General features: G+C 45.1%; 1 protein-coding gene across 1 annotated transcript in view; it reads right to left on the bottom strand.

Moving 5' to 3' along the window:
• Window positions 1–317: 317 nt before the first annotated feature.
• Window positions 318–20,799, bottom strand: part of LOC149339875 (uncharacterized) — a 28,431-nt gene continuing 7,949 nt past the window's right edge. The window contains exons 4-10 of the mRNA XM_089548556.1: window positions 20,516–20,601; window positions 15,983–16,069; window positions 13,102–13,250; window positions 12,632–12,725; window positions 9,641–9,734; window positions 1,909–2,001; window positions 318–512 (exon numbers count right to left, since the gene is read on the bottom strand). Of these exons, the coding sequence (XP_089404682.1) occupies window positions 344–512; window positions 1,909–2,001; window positions 9,641–9,734; window positions 12,632–12,725; window positions 13,102–13,250; window positions 15,983–16,069; window positions 20,516–20,601 (772 nt within the window). The 3' untranslated portion in view covers window positions 318–343. The remainder of the gene's footprint in view (window positions 513–1,908; window positions 2,002–9,640; window positions 9,735–12,631; window positions 12,726–13,101; window positions 13,251–15,982; window positions 16,070–20,515; window positions 20,602–20,799) is intronic.

Here is a 20,799-nt window from a genome sequence, read left to right as displayed (position 1 = left end):
GGCCGCCAGAAATCACGGAGTCTGCACTACGTCATGTGCACGTCATGTTTCACGTCTCTTAGTCCTGTGTCGTCATAGGAGAATCCCAAGTTTGAATCAGAGTGGCGGGAAAAATTTTTTCAACTTCGAATCCAAATTTCTTAGAAATAAATGCATCTTTCGCTGCCGGCCAAGTGGCAACAAAGCCATGACATGCCGAACTATCGGATTTTACTATAAAAAAAATATTAATAGTGCTCTCCTCAGTGTCCCTTTAATGCTAGGTTACACCAGTGGTTGTGCAGAGTGCCACAGGCACTGGCTATAACAGGGCGCCATTAGAGCAGACATCAGACAAGTTTATTTACACGGGACAGTCGTACAAGATGATGCTTTTGTCTTCAGAGACGGAGACCAAGCGGCTTCCCATGGGGTTGTACTTGGTGCACCACACCTGGTCTGAATGCTCACTGAAGGTGTGGACGCACTCCTTTGCTGGGAGGTCCCACACCTTCACTGTCCGGTCTGATGAGCTGCAAGTCCACAGGGCACTGGTTATTTACTTGCCTGTCTTAGCTGACTTGTCCATCATGCATAAGACCTCATAATAAGGCCAGGGATTATAGCCACCAAATTTTATTTTACATTTTCTTCTTTGGAACGGTGCGTAAGACATGGATCACCATGTGGAATCTACCTGCATCCGGTAAACAGGTTATAACCGAATGTCCATGTTGTTTCAGTCCTGATTTCAACAGTGAACGGTGGCTTTGATCTCAAAGTTCACTCCAGGTCATGTGAGAAATAAAAACAAGCGATAAAATTGTAACTTTATCATTTGAATTCATTAAAACTCTTAAGCCAGCCAGCTGGCCTGCATGCAATGCAAACAATGCTTCACATTCCCTTTTCTCAACAGCATTTGGTGCGCTGCATGCTTTCCTGTTTTGATGTTACTATAAATGTCCCATTCAAAACACTATCGAAAGACTATCAAAATAGTGCTTCACACGAAAGCAATGAGCAAATTGAGGAAGGTGTATGTATTTTGTGTTTACATGCTTTTCTGGCTAATCCCAGCATTGTTCTCAGTAGCAATAACATAATTGCAAATCTTGAGACTGGTTTACAGTTTGTCTTTTTTTCCATGTGCTTTTCTTGGTGCAAACACCAGAGTGAATACTGTAGCTCAGGATGACGATGTTCTAAGCCAGTTGGTCCGACTAGTTCAAGGGTGAAAACAACTGCGACAGGAACAGGACGTGGGAAGAGAAGGGGACAGGACAAGCGAAACAAGTGGTACCACTCGTCCTGTCCACATCTCTTTCCACATCCTGTTCCTGTCGTGGCTGTTTTTACCTTTGAACAAGTACTGATTTTGTGCTGGCAGTGCTCGGGCAGCTAGCAGACGAAGGAGAGGTGGTATGGTAGCGGGAAGCGTGCTCGGCCATTTTTATATGGACTCGAAGGACCGCAGTTCTTCATGGGATATGCTGCGCAATACAGGCACTCGTTTCGAGTAGGTCACGGTGCATATCGTCTGTGTCACCTGTAATGGTACCTTCTGCAGTAGTTCTTGCTGTTTATCTGTTTTGCATACCTGTGTGTGATTGCAGTTTGATCGTCTCACCACCTCACAAGCACAAATGCTCGCTTCATATTATGATCGCATAGTTACGATTCACAAAATATTTCAGTTGTTAATGTCGTGCACCTGGCTGATACTGCGATGATGTTCAAGGCCTTTCACGAAAGCGGCCGCAGACTTCAGCTCAGAGTATGTGCTCAGACGCGCCCATACGCATGTGCTGAACATGTTTGGAGGGGTGTTAGCTGAGCGTGATACGACAGCGTGCGATCGAGAGCGTAAGCCATAACCAGGGGGTGCTATCCAGAAAGCACGTTAGAGTCGTGCCGCCAACACAGTACCTTGAGGCAAAGTGGACGTTGTCGGAGCAGAAGGCCACGTGCAGCACCCACGAGCCGTGGCCAGAAAGTGTCGTCACAAGACCAGCATGTTGACTGCAACAGACGGGCAGCCGACATTAAGCTCGGAAAATAACTGCAAAGTGCTTTAATAATGGGTAAAGAATGCAGCGCGAAAAGACAGGGACAAACGAAGAAGTTTGTCGTTTGTCCCTATCTTTTTGCGCTGCATTCTTTAACCATGACCACTGACCAACAAGCCCAAACAGCCACTTTAGTGCTTTAATAAACCTAGCTGTGAAACAGCACTTCAACTAGCAGTCATTCAACTAACTCATCTCCTAGCAGCCGACCAGTCATATGAAGTGAGCTTTTGAATTAATAGTTACTACTAGAACTCGATAAACTGTGAGCTGTTCTGAGTAGTCCATTTTGCTAACTGTAGGTGACGCAAAAATTTGCAGGACCAGCAAGCTTTGCACCAATCAGCACCCCACTCCTTCTGTAAACATGGGGCCATGCCCGCCAACATTTTCAACTGGTAAGACAAGACAGCTCGGTGTGCAGACTGACTGGTGAACACACTACACTTAGCTCAATCCCATCTTAAAGGGAGACACGGGTCTTGAAAAGATAAAAAAAAATGCGAAAATTGCGATTTTTCAAAATGGTGACAAGTACAGGCAGGCACTCTAAAGTACCTACCTGCCTAAGAAGTTTCAAGGCCTGATTCAACCTCCAATTACTAGAAAATTATATACTTCGCGCCTACGAAGAGCGAAAACGGTGATTTTGGAGCGAAATGCGGCAGAACTTCGCAGTCGTCGCTTCCCATGATCGCATCCCCGAAGGCAGTCATCTTGGTTTTGTTTGAAAATTCTGCCCCTTCCCCCACATCCTGGCATGACTCACTGCTGTGAAATATTTTTGGAACGTCCACATTCCACTGTTTTTTTTCAGACCTCTACACCGACCTTCGAATGGCTGGCGCGCGCATTCCAATGCGATTTTCTCAGCCTTGTGTTTTTTGCCAATATGACTAGACATATGGAAGTTTTTATTAAGTTTTTACGTGCAATTTCAATTAATCGTAAGACGCTAAATTCAGAAAGAGCTAAACTGTGGAGCTGTGCTATATTTTTTTGGCTCAGGCGAAAATAACAAATTTTGTGAGCCATAATGTTACCTAACTATATTTCAGAATTACGGTGCTTGGACATAACTCAACATTTTTATATTATGATATAGTATCTAAATTACAATATAAATAGCATAGCTCTGCTTGGTAGGCCTTTGGCTACAGCTTCTTTTCAGTCGAAACCAAAAAACATTGAAGGAAAGCGTCTTAATTACCCGTAAGAAACTACCTAATTATGCTTGAGTTATTTTTTCATAACATGAGAACTAACTGAGGTATACTGAAACTAATGATAATCTTGAAAACAGGAACAAGAAACGCATATGCAAACCCAATTTCATTACGATCTCTTTAACAATAAAACTTCATTTCAAGACTCGCGTCTCCCCTTTAGTGTAAATGAATTGGCAAAAGCTGAATGCAAACAGTCGGTGCACAAGTGTATTACACTTCCACAGGTCAGAAATGAAGGTGAACAACGAGAATCGTAGACTGAATATATTGGGAACTATTTACAGACAACTAGATGAGAAAGAGTACAGTATTCACGAGAGAACATGAACTATTTCTTTCACTGCCTACCATTAACTGAACTGGCAATGCCAGCCATCATTTTTCTTGCAAATGGCATTTCGTATGCAATCAACAAATTAAAAATTTCATTCTCAGCTGGGATCGACTAAATTAACTCAGTTTCAAAAGAACATCAAGAACAGTTCTTCTAAGTTTTTGTGCTTGTTGTTTTCCCAGTCACTCTGCACAGGTATCATGCCAGAAGACTGGAAGATGGGGAAGGTTGTTTCGGTGTTGAAACCAGGTAACAAAGACTCGTCAATCAAGTATCACCCCATTTCGCTGACTAGCATCCCTTGTAAATTCATGGAACATGTCATCCACTCCCAAAGAGAGAGAATAAACATTATTAATATAAAGTAATTACACTGGTGGTTCACCCAGGTCCGCGAATCCATTGGCGAATACAGCCCTCCCGGCCTGACAGGTCAGCTGGTGCTGAATGGGGTTCTCTGTGCGAGCCAGCTTCGCCTCTCACTACTCATAGCTGAGCTCCTATAAACTGTACGCTTTACATTGCTCGGGGCAGTTCCAGACCATTTGGAGGATGCCAGAAATCTCTCCGTAGGTCGCGCATGCCTTTAGCGGGTATTGCGCGGGCCAAATCTTACTGTGTTGAGCTGGGTTTGGTAGTGTGCGGGCTTGCAGGTTTTGCCATATAGTGGCTTCCCGACGAGCGAGATCTTTGTGGGGGGCTGCGTATTTCTTGCGACTAAGTCGGTGGTAGTTTACAATTTTGCCGTACGTTAGTGGAGACGAAGGTTCGGAGGTGGACGGTGCCGGGCCTTGGAATGTATGGCCTCAAGCTATCCTGTCAGCCGCCTTATTGCCCTCGTTGCCTCCGTGGGCTGGGATCCACAGAATACATTGACGGGCGTGTTTACCGGGAGTGCGATTCCTCATGATGTGGGTGGCCGCTTGGCATAGTTCCCCATTGAGGTACTACATCTTGCTGCGAGTCGCTCATGATCGTAGTCATCTGCTCGGTGGAGTGAGTGTGTTTGATGACAAGTACAACTGCGACTTCCTTGGTGCCCACTATGCTGTTTCGGCTTTGGACCATGGCGCTGACTATCTCCTCCCCGAGGTCGGTTGTGACGGTTGATACCGCAGCCACCCAACCTTGGTAGGAGCTGGTGTCAGTGCAAAGAATGTTTGCTTTGCAACGTATGACCTTATGTTGTATTTGCTTGGCTCGGGCCTTCCGTCATACACCGCGTGGGAACGGGGTCCATATTGGTTGGAATTGGAAGGAGGTGATACACTTCGCGGGTGGTCAAGGGTAGACTGGTCCATGGTGTGTGAACATTTTCTGCCCCAGATCACACAGCATCTAGACTCTATAAATCTTTTATTCCCATCCCAATATGGATTTCAAAAAGGCCTGTCGTGGGAGACGCAGCATGCTATCTTCCGTCATGATCTTCATTCCAACCTTGATGCTAATCTAGAAACTGACTCAATCTTTTTAGACTTGGCCAAAGCATTCGATCAGGTACCTCGTAAACGTCTACTCTTAAAACTTTCCCAACTAAACTTGCGTCCATAAATTATTACATAATAAAGGAATTCCTCACATACTGTTCACAGTCTGTTGTTGTTAACAACTACTTCTCTAACTGCCAGCGGTAACATCGGGCATTCCACAAGAAGCTGTCCTTGGTCCCCTTCTATTTCTAATTTATATTAATTATTTGGCACAAAATTTATAATGTCTTATCCATCTATACACCAACAAATGCGTTATTTATGCCCCTGTTACTAACAATGCTGATCAAGAATTCCTCCCGGACAACCTTAACCGCATTCAGGCATGATGCAATCTCTGGTTGATGACACTTAATCCAACTAAGTGTAAGCTCATGTCTTGTCATTGCCGTCGCAACCCACATTAATTTACGTATACGATTTATGATTTTCCTGTCAAACTTGTCCCGTTCTAGGCGTCACTATCAGCAGTGATCATGGCATGAACATGTAACAAACCTAATCTCATCTGTGAATAAAAAAACTACGCTTTCTTAAAAGTCATCTTCGCGACGCCCCTCGAAATGTAAAGTCACTTGCTTATAAATCATTGATAAGGTCAAAACTTGAGTATGCATCTACCACAACAAGCATACCTCATCGATTCATTAGAAGCCAAGCAAAACAGAGTCGCTTGTTTCATTCATCGCTCATACTCATCCGTTATTAGTGTTTCATCTCTCAAGCCACAATTTCAATTATCCAGTCTTTCCCTCCGTCCCTGCATTTCTAGCTTGTGTCTACCTCTCAAATTTTATTGTTCCCAAGTCGGACAGCAGCCATACAACTGCGCACCGCCATCATGCATGTCTCACTGCATTGGTCATCTGTTGAAAGTTTCACCCCAACGTGCCCTTACGACTATTTTTTCCAAGTCATTTTTTCCTCCAATGACCTTCCCCATGAAATCACAGTCATCATCTATCTGCCCATCCACCTTCCTATATAAAGTCACGTCGCACCTGTCATCATGAAAAAGATTGTTACACTTTCATATGTTAATACTGCCCCTTACGCAGTACCCCCAACAAAGGGGGTCCTAAGGAAATAAAAATGAAATCAAATGATATGAATGACAGTTTCCACACTGTCTCGTCCCTGCGAAAAACAGGTACTGCCACGATACCTGTCTTATCGTTTCTGTCCACCTTTTGCCATGCATGTAATGAGTTAATGGCCAACGCACATAACAGGGATGGAATTAATTCTCGATGATTAACTGGAACCACTTGCATTTGCCAATCAGAATTCAAAGAATTCCTTGCTGAAGCCACAGCCAACGTATTGTTAAAATATCCACAGTACTCAGTGAAGAGCAGGTTTGCATAAAATGTGTATATTCACAATGAGGTTTGCGCAACAAAATCAACAGCCTCTCATGTCGGCTCAGTTACGAGTGCGATGACATTTAGCGTATTTTCCGGTATATAAGACGCGGCTTTTTTTCAAAAATCTTGCTGGTGCGTCCTATACACGGGTGCGTCTTATATGCGACTTTTTCCGTTTTTTTTTTGCGAGTTCAGAAATTACTCAGGTCCATGTTCAAGCTTTTTTCACCGAAAAAAACATCACTACCAATAACGCGGTTTTAACACGGTTAATACTTCAATACGGGGACCACCGAGAGCAACTTTATTATTAAACGGTGGGGATGACGGCTTCCGGAATCATAAACCCGCGACAGTTTCGCAGGCCCTAAGCAAAAGTAATGTGAATGCCAAAAGATGGTGACAATCGCGTTTCTCGCCATTGTCAAGACAAGCCGGCGTTTCTTTCAGTCACCCTTTGAAACTTTGTTTGCTCCGTGTACGTAGTGCGAAGAAAATGTTTCAGCTGGGTCACCTCCAGAAATGGGCGTGCTTTTTGATAGCACATCTTAAGATCAAGACTTCGAAGGTTTTAAGTTAATATAAAATGTTCTTATGGACATAAGAAGAGTTCCTTTGTTCTTTTTTTCTTTTCTTTTGCTAAAACGTGGGTGGGTATGGCGTGCGTGTTGCCTTTTTCGATCACTTAGCGGTGCTTAAAGGGGTGGAGACACCAAATTTTGAAGCTATGAAAAGCCTGCTATGGGATTCCTATGTATGCAAGGGCACTCACAGCCAGGTGTTGGACGCAACAAACGTTTAAAAAATATTTTAATTCGGTTCCAAAGATTACCTAAATGCTCACTCTCACGATCTAGACCCATCGCTAGCGCCATCAACGCTGACGTCACAAGGGGGTAAACAAATTAAAGTTTTAGTGACGTCATACCAAAATGCAGTGACGTATGATGAGCGGGGCACGGCCGCGTGAACGCAGTCGACTCACCAGCAAGCCGCATTTGCTGCTAACCGCCACTCGCTCTGTTTGCGGCGCGCCGTTGCGAACAGCGTCGCAGCGTCCGATTGCAGCTCGTCGCCTGCGTCCGGCCTGCTAGATGTCAACGGCGAGCCGCTCGCGACAAACGCAACGACGGGAAGCGGCAGCCAATGCGAGCCCGGAAAGCGGCAGCGTCATGATGAAATAGGGCGCACTCCTTGGAGCCGGGCGGCCTGCGCCAGTCTTCGTGCCGACCACCGGCATCCGAAGAACGCGACAGTATTGTTTGTTCACGTTCATAGCAAACCCTGGGATATATGAATATCAAAAAAGCATCGTTTCTGACGATCGTTGGCAAATACCGAGTTCCTGATAGAAGTGATGACTGCGATGCAAGCAAATTTCATCCCATAGCCGGTTTTGTGCTGCTGCTACCTGGTGCGTTTCGCTTGCCGTCTGCTAGCTCTGTTGCTGAAGACGTCGTGGAAATCGAACATATCTTTTATTGTGGGACGAGTTCACAGTAAAGGGGTGCCGAGCGGAGCACGTCTCTGAGCGCTGGACAGTCCCAAAGCGCCCTCAGCTGCGGAGTCGGATGTGAAACCAGCTTAGGCCTAGCGACGACTAGGGCAGTCTGGGACCAGCGCGCAGGTCGTCGCCCGGCGTTGCCGCAGGCAGTGTCGTTGCCGAAAGATCCACTTTTAGTACAGTCATGCTGTCGTATCTCGAATCTGGGAAGCATCCTTACTGGTAGCATGGCTGTTTTGTGCGGATGTGAAGTACGCCGTGCCTGCCAGCCGGTCGGCCAGCCTGGATACCGTCTGCCGACATCATAAAAGCGAGCTAAGGAGTGTTCTTGACGTAAATAATAAACCATGGTACAAGAAATGTGAAAAAAGTGTCATTTTTGAGGATCGCTGACCAATACTGAGCTGCTGGTAGAGGTAACAACGGTGATATGAGCAATTTTCTTGCCAGAACCGCCTCGCAGCTGCCGCTGGCCCGACGTTGGGGTCCGGCTCGCCTGGCGCCCGCTAGCTCCGCTGCCGAAGGCGTCGAGGAGATTGACCATACTATTATTTTATTGTGAGATGATGCTGTTGACACTAAAGCTATTTGTGAAAAGTATTCCTTTTATTATAGCGCAGGCGACTTCCGAAGCGCCGGCCGCTTGCGAAACAGGCTATAGGCCTAGCGACGACCACGGCAGCCAGGCAGCAGCAGAGCTCGTCGCCCGGAGCGCCCGCGAGCGGTGCCGTTGCCGAAAGCTCCCAACATAAGCAGGCATGCTTTGTCGCTACTCGAGTATAGCTGGCAGTTCTGATAACAAGGCGATTTTGTCTTTTCTTGTGATATTTGTACACCATCCCAAGCAGCGCTCAGGTGCTGCTGCACGGCGGCGAAGTGTGACACCGGTTGTGGGCGCAGCTTGGGTAGAGCGGCGCAGCGATGCTTACTGGCATTTTGCAAAGTGCTTCGCATCCTCACGCGAACCCGCGAAGGTGATATTAGCGTGCGCTAAAAAAAAAAGTCGATGTCCTCACTCATTGGATTCAGATCCGTCAGAATCCGAGCTGCTGGTACTAGACATGCTGTTGTTTTTTTCATGCGCTGGTCAGCACGTGTGTGAGAAAGCAGACGATGCAGCAGTAGGTGCGTCACAACTTTTGTGGACCCACGTGACCAAGCGAAGTAGTTGATCTTCCCCCTCTGTGACGTCACTGTCCAACTCGGCGTTCCGAAACCGAAACCGAAAATCGTACACCTAAAAATGCGATAATAAATTATTCACTGTGAATATATGAACCTCTGAGTGTGTATCATGCTTCCTGGAGCCATAAGAAACGTTTGAAACTAAGAACGCGCGAACCACAAATTTGGTGTCTCCACCCCTTTAAGAACTTCTCACAGGTAAGGTGCATTTTGCAATGGTCGCATAAGCATGTTTAATTAAGCCTCACTAGCCTAACTGGGTAAATTGGGATGCGTCTTATACACGGGTGCGTCTTATACAATAACTTTTTCAATGACAGCCTGCATATATGGGGGGTGCGTCTTATACACCGGAAAATACGGTATGGTACATCCAACACATTCGCAAAGTGCCACTGCAATGCTCGAAGGAAGAAGCAACAAAGTTCCCAGTTGTGCACCAGTGTACTTCACTAATTCTAAGAAAGTGAAGGCACCTACACGTCATACACCTTGATGTGGCAATCGTCGGATGCAGTGACCAGCATCTGAGAGTCAGGTGAAAAGGTCAGCGACCGAATCGGCATTGCGTGACCTGCAACCAGAAAGAGGCCATGTTCACTACCGCTCATGCACCAAGGTGTCTAACCTACTATGCATTAATTCAATAATGCATTTTCACCACAAGCCTAGAAGGTGCACAAAGGAAATACACGTTTCGAGCTGCATAATGTCAAAACACATTAAACACAATAAGAAAACATCATTACAAGCTGATGGTTGATGTGTACATAGCCCACTAATAGATGAGTTGCCATTTATTAAATGTTCTGTGAGGGTGGGGCGTGACATAGTATTACTGGAACAGCGTATAGTTATTCCTTGATGAGGTTTTCTTTCCCATCAAAGCTGATCTACCTCCTAAATACTGAGACAACTGGACTGAAGCATGCTGAAGGGTCAATGAGCAACCAAAAAAATTCAGGGGGCACTTTGGCTCTCTAAAGTGCTGCAAGGCAAAAGCCTTTCCTGGTGCACTGTTTGTCATTGGCTGCGAGACTGTTTGTGCTGTACTAGTGCTTTATTTGACTACATACTTTGACTACACGTTATAACTACACACTTTGACTGCCGACTTTGACTGCTTCTTTAGCACGACTCTCTCTCTGCTTCAATGAGTTCGGTTGAATCCATGGCTCTGTTCGCAGTAATGAGATATGTAATGTGGTCACCCACACGGACGCCTAACGCCCCCTGTTGGAGTGGACGACAATTATTTTTTATTAGCTGTCTTCTGCTCCAAAAGGGGGCGTCAGGCATCCGTGGGTGACCTTATTACTTCGAATCCGCGCACTCTGACGTCATAACCATTTCGACCAACCGAAAAGCGTGACACCTCTGCTGACAACCTTCTGTCGACAACGATGAGGCATTAAAGGCTTTCGCCTTAAAAAGGGCTCTGCAATCCATGCACATTATCAGTAAATCAGAAGTTTGATCGAAAGAGCATGCTCATAATCGCAAAACAAACTTGAAGACTTTGCACAACCAGTGAGGATAATTTAAATCTGACCGCCTTCGTAATTACCTCACAATGCAAGGTATGGCTAACGACGATAAACAAGAGTACTAAATTTTTCTAAACTACCAGACTGAAGACAATAAGATGAGATGCAGGCAGCAATAGCAATGCATTGGCGACTACCAAACTCAAAGCATGCTTTATGCCTCTCACATCTGATTTGTGCTTCCAAATCAAATGCTGAACATGCATGCAGAAAACCTGCCACAAACAGCACATGAGTGACAGCAGCTATTTAAAAACAAAGCCAAGGTTTGACCTGCAAAAAATTATAAACATTTCAAAGGTTCAAAAGGGACACTGAGGACAACACCATGCATTTGTAGTTCTCAGAAAAAATTGATTCTCAGGTTCTTTCTGCGTATGTTAATGTTTGTCTGACAGCAAATGATACATTGACTGAGGTCAAAAATTAAATTTAAAAATCCTCCCGCCACTCGATTCAAACTTTTGACGTCCTTACCGAATGGCAGTACGCATTGCCACCAATCTGAGGTGAATGGAGGTGAAAACATAGCCTCTCGGACTCGTGACTCATGCATTTTACTTGCAAAATTGGCCGGCGGTGGTGACACTGTATTTCATTTGCTGTATTTTCTAGCTTATGAAAGGTCCGTTTTTGGTGATTAAGTGAGGTGCCACATCAATACAGGCCAACTTCAGTCTGTCCTCACTGTTTCTTTAAATCAGGGCTGTGCGAATATTTCAACGTTTCGAATATTGACGCGAATAATGCGGTATTCGATTTGGGCTTTGAACCAAATAGCAATATTCGAAAACTTTGAATATTTCTGGAGTTTTTTGAAGTTGGGGAATTCAGGAAAGTAAGCTGCTGGAAGAAGCAGTCAATGGTCATTTGAGTGTTTTGAAACTTTCACACGACTGCATCGGTTGATGTCGGCATGTGGCCACAAACTCGGCCTTGAATGGCTGCATGGTTCAGCACGCATGCACAGTGTGGTGCAGTCACATGACCATATGCTGTACGAACGAGGAAGGAGAAATTGCAGCATCAGATGCGATGCGTACGAAATTTCAGCTGTGTTTGAATACACTGAACTGTCTGGAGTATGAAACATGTCCGAAGTTTCAACGTTGAAAAATCTGTCAGCAACTTTTATATTTACGACAAGCAGAATGTAACAAATCGAACTGCATGGTAAGGCTTAAGGCTATCACACTTAGTGCACTTTGACTTGCTGCTGATCGAACATTGCGTAATGCAAGTCTGAAAGCGTTCTTCTTGTTTCATTTTTTTTTATTTCAGTTGTCTTTGCAAATTCTTCTGACCCAGTCTTTGGCGCATGCTGTTCAGAGCTAATGACTTGCCACTTGTTTTTTCACTACTACCTTCCAGCCACAAACTATTTGCTTCGCTTCGCAAATAGTCTCGAAGCTATTCAAACAAAATAGCTATTCACTTCATATTCTCTTCGAACTGAAAATTCGCTATTTTCACATGCCTACTTTTAAACAAAATGGTTGCTCACCAGCCCCCTCCCCCCCTCGCTTATTTGTTTCTTGGTTTTGGTTAAATTAGGTTATGCCTGCCTACATTTGGGAGGGGCAACATAAAGCTGATATCTTAGGATGCCATTAACACTCCAAGTCAGTCAGCAGAGCAATTTTGCAGCCTGCACCTCAGAAGTCGCTGACAAGAGAGCATTCATTAATGACATCTTCAAGGGACACCATGTTAGTATTCGTTTCTTTCCCGTCACACAGCTAGAAAAAGATTAGAAGCATTAACCGCTAAATTATTCGCCATGTCAGGTTTGATACCCCATTCTTTTTCTCCATTTCATTAAGCATTTTGAAAGCAAGGCAACAGCTGCTGACTGCTGCGCTGAGCCAGTCATGAGATGAATGAAAACAAAACTGCAGTGTGAAAAAAAAAAAATGAAAATCACCTTCTAATGTGTGCACCAGCTTCCCTGTGGAGATGTCAAACACATTGATGATGCCGTCAATGGCACCGCTGGCAATGTACTTTCCATCTGGGCTCTGCAACATAAAAAAATATGGCATGAGCTAGAGAATGCATGCAGCCTTCAGTACTGAGCACGGTGATTCTCAACTTCTCTCATTAAACAATGCAGAGAACATTAGCAAGGCATCGGAGAATGGTAGCTGCTGTTTCTGCACTCTGCACATGCAGCAGTAAGAATCTGGTTTCATTCCACTGCATAAAGCTGTTAAAAACAGGATCCTTGAATATGATACTCAAAAGGGAGAGGACAAAAAGAACACTGCCTGTTTCTTTTTCCTGTCTGTCTTTGCGAACTTGCATTTCTTAACAGGACCGCTTGGCTGCATGCTTCTAAAACTACTCATTCTGCATGCAGGCATGCCCAAAGCTGAAATGCAGGAAGGGGCTTACAAAGGCAATGCTGAGTGTGAACTTTCCGGTTGTGTCGAGTGAGGATTCTAACTTGCACGACTCGACACCGTAGAGGTTAATTTTGCCCGAATGGGAACCAGATGCCAGAAATCGGGAATCAGGTGAGAATGTCACAGACCATGCATCAACTGCGAAAAAAAAAAAGGAGGACATTACACATCATCATCATCATCATCATCATCAGCAGCAGCAGCAGCAGCCTGACTACACCCACTGCAGGGCAAAGGCCTCTCCCATGTCTCTTAAATTGACCCTGTCCTTTGTCAGTTGCCGCCACTGTTTCCCCGCAAACTTCTTAATCTCATCCGCCCACCTAACTTTCTGCCGTCCCCTGCTAGGTTTGCTTTCTCTTGGAATCCACTCCGTTACCCTTAAGGACCAGCGGTTATCTTGCCTTCGCATTACATGCCCTGCCCAAGCCCATTTCTTCCTCTTGATTTCAACTAAGATGTCATTAACCCGCGTTTGTTCCCTCACCCACTCCGCCCTCTTCCGATCTGTTAACGTTACACCTATCATTTTCCTTTCCATAGCTCGCTGCGTTGTTCTTAACTTAAGCTGGACCCTCTTTGTTAGCCTCCACGTTTCTGCCCCATAGGTGAGTACCGGTAGGATACAGCTGTTGTATACTTTTCTCTTCAGGGATATTGGTAAACTACCATTCATGATCTGAGAGAACCTGCCATATGCGCTCCACGCCATTCTTACTCTTCTAGTTATTTCCCTCTCATGATCCGGATCAGCGGTCACTACCTGCCCTAAGTAGACATATTCTCTTACTACTTCCAGCACCTCGCTACCAATTGCGAACTGATGTTCCCTTGCTAGGCTGTTGAACATTACATTAGCTTTGAACTGTTGAACATTACATTACATTACACATAGCTTTGCAAGACACTTGCAGCTACATTCAGTGCTGGGTTCTTGTAAGAGCAAAAGTTCTACTTCACAGCCAAAGCTGCAAAAGCCCAGCCATCACTGAAGCCTTGAGCTTGAATAAATGAAGTAAATATTGCCACGACTGGGATTCGAACCTACGGTGGTGCAAACAGATCAGCTTCGCTGGCCACTGCATAAAAGCACTATGCTGTTGCTGCAGCTGATCACACCTCGTGTTAAACCACAACACGCTCTCGCGCTGTGCATTGCACACCATCGTCTTCAACTTCCACCTGCGGTGTGAACAGCTCAGATCAGCGTAACTTCAATCACAGCTTAACCTGAGTCTAATATTGTCGCCAGATGTGCATACGACTCAGCAAAGCAAAACCATGAGCCAATCGGGCTAAGCACATGCTTTCGCATGTCTACTCAGTTTAACTACATTAACCCTTTGAAGGTTTTTGCCGTATATGTACGGCGGCGGTTTTCTGTCCCGCAAGGTCTTTGCCGTACGGGTACGGTTTCGATCTTCCGTTTGAAATTTAGTGCCAAAAGAACAATGCGTGCTCACTGGGGGGTGCTGCCACCTCTTAGGACTTACAAGAAGTGTTTGAATTTTGTGCTGCCTTCTTACGGAGATAAGCAGAACTTATGTCTAGCTTTAGCGCGGCGGCGCAGACTGCGGCAACACCCCTTTTGTAGTTTTGGTTTCGCCGCGTGATCGCAACGGAGTCGCGCGAAATTTGACTTTTCTTTTTGTCAGCACTATCTTGCAGGGGCTGCCGAAGTTGATTTCTATCTTTATTGGCGCTGCTCTTAGCTTGCTTATCACCGTTGCTCGCGAGGTATTCTCGCCCTCTGCGGCAACGCGCCTACGCGGTTTCGATTCCGCCGGGGGATCGCAACGGAGTCACGCGAAACGTGTTTTCTCTTTGTGGGCACTGTTTTGCAGAGGCGGCGAAAGTTGATTTCTATCTTTATTGGTGCTGCTCTTAGCTTGCTTATCACCGTTGCTATTCTATTCTATTGAACATTTTCCAGTTGTGAGTGATGCTGTCACCAAAGTACTGTTCCTAATTTTTTTTTTACTATTTATTCTCGATTATATACATTTTGTAGATTCAAGATCCGCAATAAAGTAATTTGACCACGTGGGAAAGTTTTCTTCAAAATAATTCGACCCTCAAAGGGTTTAAAACCCCACCATTTTTTTCAATATCACAGCGTACACAAATCAATACCAAGTTAAGACAGCACACAGCATTTGAAACGTGTTAAGAAACAGTAATGCCCTCAGTGAAATCACAACAGCAAGGCAGACATGAATGGGCCTCAAATGCATCGATCAGTCATGTGAGTACACTACGACCTCTCATTTGTAAAGTCCAATCCAATGGTGTTCCACTAGTTGCCTTCCATTAGTCGTGATTCCAAGAGGTACTGACAACTCCATGGCTGTCGGTGTACTGCTTTTTGGAACACTGCTTGACCAGCGAGATGGGGTGCTCATTTAAGATGATTACAAAACAGACAGGATGGGACTTTTAGCCAAACAACACAACCTGCTAAACTGCCCTAGCATCAGGCATACATGTCAACATGAAGCCTTTTGATTGGGTAGCATATCATTGTATGCTTCTGCATGAAATAAACTCAGCCATGTATCTGATGTCATCGACACACTACAGTTTGAGCTCCTGTGGCTGCGGTCGTGCGCAGTTCAACCATGCACTGCAATGAGCACTGCGCTGGAGTGTGGCAGTTCATACCATTTCTTGAAAACTTTATTTTTCAACACGATTGGAATGAAACAAATTTAGTGTCCCAACTTGAATTTTGCTTTAGCATCTTTAAACTTGCTCTTCCAAACAAGGCAAAACAGTTTACTCAGTGTAAGATGCAACCTTATCAAAACTCACTGGTGACTGGTTTTAGATGTGCGGCCATAGTTCAAAAATCGAACTGGACATTTGTTTACCTGGGCCAGCATCAATGTTTTTCTTTTCTTCGCCAGACTCCAAGTCCCAGAGCTTTATGTTGCTGTCCAAAGAACTTGAGGCAGCCACTGAAAGCATTAAGCAGAAACTTTTCATTTCACAGGCACATTCCATTCAGCAGCACTAACAAAATTGATCATTTCAGCAGGTTAAAATGAATGAGTATTCTATCATTTTTCTTCTGTAATTTTCTTTTCATTACACCAGAGACGACACCATCATGTGTACTTACTAGTGTAGCCACAATCGTACATTATTGTAGAATATGAACTTCGACATGCTCCGGCACACGCACGTAAACTTGCTTATATTACACTAATTCGACCTAAAATTTGAGTACGCTTCTGCCATATGGGACCCAGATCAAGCCTACATCAAAGATAACATAGAAGCCCTGCAAAACCGTGCTGCTCGTTTCATTTATTCCGACTACTCACGTTTTACTAGCGTCACGGCGTTAAAAGCTCGTGTTGGTCTTGACAGCCTTTCCCATCGTCGTAAACTCTCCCAATTAACTCTTTTTCACAAAATTTACCATCATCCTTTGCTTCACGACGATTTCTTTCACTTACCCACAGCAGTGTTTCCACGCCGTGACCATCCTTTCAAGATCAAACGCATCACATGTCACACTTCAAGTTTTGCCAAATCATTCATACCCAAAACCATTATTGATTGGAACCGGCTGCCTTCCACAATCGCAACTGAAACTAACGCGACATCATTTCATGAACTTTTAAAAAATCAAAGCGATGTGTAGTTTTCTTCTAGTTCTGTTCTGTTTACCGTAATGTGTTTGAGTTTCGCTTTTCGTTCTGTTTATTCCGATGTTTTTATTTATTTATTTTTTTTTGCGTCTTGTTGTTCCACCACATTTCGATTGTTGCTGACTACCAGTTATTGCTCTTTTCTTGCTTCTTTTTTGCCGTTACTCATGTTAAATGTTCCTTTTATGTATACAATTTGTAATTTTTACCATCCCCTATGTAATACCCTCGTGAAAGAGGGCCTTTAGGGGTATCTTGAAATAAATAAATAAATAAATAATTTGGCTTCAGTCTAGAAGTAAAAAAAAAATGGCCTGGTGAGCCTCCAATGATAGTAGTCATTCAACCAGCACTTGTTGTTGCCTTTCTTTGAACCGTTAATGGCCTTCCTGTATAAGAATCTATACGGATGTATGTCTCCTCCTTCAAAGCATTCATGGTGGCTCAGTGGTTATGGTGCTCGGCTACTGACCCAAAAGACACTGGTTCGATCCCGGCCACGGCGGTCGAATTTCTATGGAGGCGAAATTCTAGTCGCCCGTGTACTGTGCGATGCCAGTGCACGTTAAAGAACCCCAGGTGGTCGAAATTTCCGGAGACCTTCACTACGGCATCCCTCATAGCCTGAGTCGCTTTGGGACGTTAAACCCCATAAACCAAACCAACCATTTATTTAATTCAGCAAGGAGTCACCATAACAGCGCTATGAAAAGGTAGGCCTGTGTTACTATCCATTAAGTGCACACTTAGATCTTCTGCAGCACTGTGCCAGACACATGGAAGACAGAGCTTAGGTTTCCAAAGAGCAGCTGCTCTTCAGGAAGCAATTATTTGCATGGACAGGCGGATAGTCCAATTGCAAGCCCTTGCAATAGACCATCAAAAAATTGGCTGTGGTTCAACCCAGCTGAGCCTAGTAAGACGAGTGAAAAGCTTGGCGATGCATGGCTAAGCAAGGTTAGGCACAGTTTTGCTTCGGTTTTGCCTTGTATTTGCTGTAAGTGAAGCAGAGGCAGCGGCCTCAGCTAAGCGCTTTCTCTCCTTATGTTCACGCACTTCTTCGCGACTTTCTCGAGCCTCTGCTCCCGTTCTTCATCCGTCTCTGCATCGTATGCCACACGTTTTCGCTGTAACGCAGCTTGTCTCCGAGCTACATCAGCCGGATGATCAGACTCTGCTTCCCTTCGATTGCAAATCATTTGCTGCGAGGGTCCAGCACACTGTTCAGCCATGATGCCATCTAGCAAGGCTTTGGCAGACAGCCACTTTTTATCTTGTCCCTCACCACTCTGAGCACATGATTCGGCGAGCGGAGGTGCACGTGTTACTCAAGGCGAGAGAGGCAGCGGAGAGGAGCGAGCACACCGGCGAGCGAGGCACATGATCTGACATGACAGCCACACCTCTGCCCTTCCTCCTGGTTGAAGGTCATTGTCAAGCGGTTCTGACCTTGAGCTTTGTACGCGGAGGGTAGAGCTTTTCGCTCTAGAACAAGCAGGTTATGAAGAACAGTACCGAATAATTAACTTATGGATAGGAGTTGGAGTCTTGGGATTTTTCTGCCGAATTTTATTTTTGAAAGGTCAGTTATTGTTTTTTTTTGTCTAGGTTATTAAATGTGGTATTCCTGTGAGGTCGAAAGTCACTTGCAGTTTTTCTTAGCTGGTTTTTCAGCGTGAGGAGTCTAGCTAGCAGTAATAAATGCACAAATATTCGTACTTATAGCTGTTCTCATAAAAGGGAGTGCTATTGGCAATAAAGAAAAATTAAGAGAAGTGAAATGAAGAGCCATCAAAAAGGAAACACAAGCGAAACTTTACTTCTGATGACTGGATTGCCATTTGTTAGAAATTTACAAATTACAAGACAAATAACCAATATGTGGAAAAACACCAAAGACTATATTTACACAGAAAACTTATGCAGAGGGCTAAAATACACATTGATAAAGCCGCACATATCGCTCGCACACTCGCACGGTCGAGCACTGCACGAACACTTGGCGTCTTGTCGCTCTTCTGCCCACACTGCCTCTGTCCTGGTTTCTCGCAGAGCCTTTGAAAGCTGTGCACTTCAAAACAACACTTAAACACACACAGAGGATAACGTCCCAAAGCGACTAAGGCTTTGAGGGAAGCCGTATGGAAGGGCTCCTGAAATTTCGACCACCGGGAGTTCTTTACCGTGCACTGACATCGCACAGCACACAGGCCTCTAGAATTTCGCTTCCATCGGAATTCGACCGCCGGCCGCGGCCAGGATAGAACCCGAAAGACACGGGTTCGATCCCGGTCACAGCAGTCGAACCGCACAGTAAGTGAAAGGAGGAAGGTGGGAGTGAAAGAAGAAAGAGAGAAAGAGGTGCCGTAGTGGAGGGTACAATTTCGACCACTTGGCGATCTCTAAAATGCACTGACATCGCACAGCACACAAAAAGTCGCCGCTACGGCCAGGATAGAGCCCTGAAATTCCGGTTCAGTAGCCGAGCGCCCTAACCACTGAGCTGCCATGGTGGGTCTATGACAAATGCATTGAACTCTTTTTCAGTGATGTATCTATCAATTATACTACTGAGCACTGTTTTTCATTCAAGCCTGGGTACTGCGATAGAAAAATTCTGATCCTGGTTTGCTTTTGATTGACTATCTTTGGCTGTGACTCACTCTGCCGGCGCTTTACAGTTAGATTTAGGTTTATGGGGGTTTAACATCCCAAAGCGACTCAGGCTATGAGGGACGCCGTAGTGAAGGGCTCCTGAAATTTCGACCACCTGGGGTTCTTTAACGTGCACTGACATCGCACAGCACACGGGCCTCTAGAATTTCGCTTCCATCAAAATTCGACCGCCGGCCGCGGCCGGGATAGAACCCGAAAGACGCGGGTTCGATCCCGGTCACAGCAGTCGAACCGCACAGTAAGTGAAAGGAGGAAGGTGGGAGTGAAAGAAGAAAGAGAGAAAGAGGTGCCGTAGTGGAGGGTACAATTTCGACCACTTGGCGATCTTTAAAATGCACTGACATCGCACAGCACACAAAAAGTCGCCGCTACGGCCAGGATAGAGCCCTGAAATTCCGGTTCAGTAGCCGAGCGCCTTAACCATTGAGCTGCCACGGTGGGTCTATGACAAATGCATTGAACTCTTTTTCAGTGATGTATCTATCAATTATACTACTGAGCACTGTTTTTCATTCAAGCCTGGGTACTGCAATAGAAAAATTCTGATCCTGGTTTGCTTTTGATTGACTATCTTTGGCTGTGACTCACTCTGCCGGCGCTTTACAGTTAGATTTAGGTTTATGGGGGTTTAACATCCCAAAGCGACTCAGGCTATGAGGGACGCCGTAGTGAAGGGCTCCGGAAATTTCGACCACCTGGGGTTCTTTAACGTGCATTGACATCGCCTCTGACATGAGCCTCTAGAATTTTGCCTCTATATAAATTCCACCGCCGCGGCCGGGATCGAACCCGCGTCTTTCGGGTCAGCAGTCGAGAGCCATAACCACTAAGCCACCGTGGCAGCACGCTTTACAGTTAGAGGAAAGATACTGGATACCTTGGCAGGCACACTATTCAGTGAATAGAAAGTAATTACACGCTAACGCATCTCTCCTCTTTCTTTTTGAAATAGCTCAAAGGTTTCCTTACGTATGGATATCTAGTGCTTAGCTGGCTGGGCTGTTCATGAATACGGTTAGAGAAGAAAGAGAATGGGTCAGGTGGGACAGTAAGTGATGAAGAGAAACTCACCTTTCCCATCATGAGACACATCAACTGAGAAAACGCCCAGAGCATGGCCTTCAAGGACATGCAGCAGTTCCAGTTTTTCATCGTCCCTGAAAGAATGGGTGCCACACAATAAAGCTAGGAGATGGCTCTTGGCAGAGGGAAGTAACCTGTGCCGTTTTGCACTTGTAGCCGCAGCCCATGATCAGCATCTATTAGCAAACACACGCTCTAGTACCACAAGCACAAAAAGAAAGTTGTCTAACCTGTTTAATTTTCAAAATATCGTTTTAAACATTTCATGCCTG

This window comes from Amblyomma mixtum, chromosome 6 (assembly GCF_055824585.1).
Source record: "Amblyomma mixtum isolate Tamu chromosome 6, ASM5582458v1, whole genome shotgun sequence".
In the NCBI taxonomy this organism is placed as follows: Eukaryota; Metazoa; Arthropoda; class Arachnida; order Ixodida; family Ixodidae; genus Amblyomma; species Amblyomma mixtum.
The sequence above is the reverse complement of the archived record's forward strand: the minus strand, read 5'-3'. Positions and strand labels throughout refer to the sequence as shown.